The sequence below is a fragment of the Stegastes partitus genome, unplaced genomic scaffold (assembly GCF_000690725.1).
Source record: "Stegastes partitus isolate 25-593 unplaced genomic scaffold, Stegastes_partitus-1.0.2 Scaffold425, whole genome shotgun sequence".
In the NCBI taxonomy this organism is placed as follows: Eukaryota; Metazoa; Chordata; class Actinopteri; family Pomacentridae; genus Stegastes; species Stegastes partitus.
This window is the reverse complement of record NW_007578156.1, coordinates 76,290-78,086: the sequence shown is the minus strand read 5'-3', so window position 1 is coordinate 78,086 and position 1,797 is coordinate 76,290. Positions and strand designations below refer to the sequence as shown.

General features: G+C 40.1%; 1 protein-coding gene across 1 annotated transcript in view; it reads left to right on the top strand.

Moving 5' to 3' along the window:
* The window catches only part of LOC103360284 (solute carrier family 22 member 13-like), a 7,657-nt gene extending 6,826 nt beyond the window's left edge, over nt 1-831 (top strand). Inside the window, exon 10 of the mRNA XM_008285979.1 lies at nt 762-831. Coding sequence (XP_008284201.1) covers nt 762-831 — 70 coding nt within the window. The remainder of the gene's footprint in view (nt 1-761) is intronic.
* The last annotated feature ends 966 nt before the right edge of the window (nt 832-1,797 follow it).

The following is a 1,797-nucleotide window of genomic DNA, read 5'->3' as shown; positions in this document are numbered from 1 at the left end:
CTTTTATTAGCCTTTTCTTTTATGGATTCATTTTTGATTAATATTGCTTTATATTGCAACATTATTTATTTTATATTTAATTTATTCTTCTTTTTGTTTCCACTTTTATTTTATTATTCTTAATTGATTCATTTTTGTACTTTGGCACTCTCACTGCTCGATACCAAGTACTCAGAATGGTTAAGATGAACGACGGGCTCATAATTTCCATCATTCATATTCATAGTATGTTGGAATAAAAAGTCTTTATTGCCACTGTATTGCGCAGAATAAAGCAAAATTAGGAGCACTTCTCCTGATTTGTGCATTAAGTGGCACAAGTACAAACAAAGGGCCTCAATAACAAAGAAAAATCAACTAAATCGATGAAATAAATAAGAAATGTTAACATCTAACAAAAGAGGTTTAGCACCAGTAGGAATGTTGCTTTAATTATTGCAACAGAAATAGTTTTTGAACAGGCCTGAATGAAAATCTGTTATTGCTAACAAATGACTGCACATAATGACTCCTGCACATAAGGAGTCATTCCTGGGAAACAAACCGTACGAGCTTTAATGATCCTGTAGCGCCTGCTGGAGGGCAGCAGGTGAAACAGCTCATGACCAGGGTTGTGCAGAGTTCTTTACTGAGACCGATGACTTTCAGTTCACATTAAAATTTAAGTCTAAAATAAGAAAGATCTGAATAAATTGCATGCATTTGCTGATCTTTTCCCTCTGCGCTAACAGAAACCTCTCTGTATTCCCTTTTCTCCACAGAACTAAGGCGACCCTGAAGAAGCAAAATAAATCAAACAAACCTCCAGAAATCAGGTCAACCAAGCTGTAGTGATGTAATCCTGATCGGTCACCTGGTCTCAACCAGCTGCTTCCACGCTTTGTGCTCATATTTATGGTTTTCTTTGTTCTGATGACTCCACTGAATTCTCTGAAACAACCACATTTCCACTCGCACACCCAAAGGATCAAACTCTACTGGAAACGCCTCCATCTAACTCACCACCACGCACTCGATTTGTTTTGGTGTTGCCGCCCTCCAATTAAATTTCAGCTTTGCACATGAGATATCAAAAAATGTAAATGCTAAATGGTCTGCACTTATATTGGCTTTGATCCAAAGTGCTTTAGATTCATCCATTCATACACCAGTGGCGACAGAGCTGCCTGCCAAGGGGCTGCCTGCCATTGGGAGCAACTTTGGGTTCAGCGTCTTGCCCAAGGACACTTGGACTGTGGAGGGGCCAGGGATCGAACCACTATCTTTGTGATTGGAGGACAACCTGCTCTACCACTTGAGCCACAGCCGCCCCAAAATGTGATGAGATGTTTGCTCTGAATGCTGCTGATGACCACGCTGATGCTCACACAGGTTTGAGCGACACCATAATTTGCAAAGAACCCCTCAAGGACACCAACACGGCACACAACGATGATCATGGTGGCCGGTCTTTTAAGCACATGACCACAGCTTCCTGAAGACGAGGACAAAAAACACCCATATACAGCACTGAGGACTGTAACAATGGAGAACTCGTCGCTTCACTCAGATATCAAAGGTTTAAATGCAACCATACGTTATGGGTCAGTATCACTGTAAAGTACCTTTTCTGTGTCCTCATCAGAATCACTTAGTTATCATGAACATGTTACAAAAAAATGAAAAGCTTCGGTGTTATTACTAATGTCCATACATTGGCACACAAATCAGTGCAAGGACAAGTTTCTTAAAATGTCTTTTTCTAATTTCATACCATTTTCTTTGGCTGGGTGTATCTGCTTTTGTTATGTCCCACAC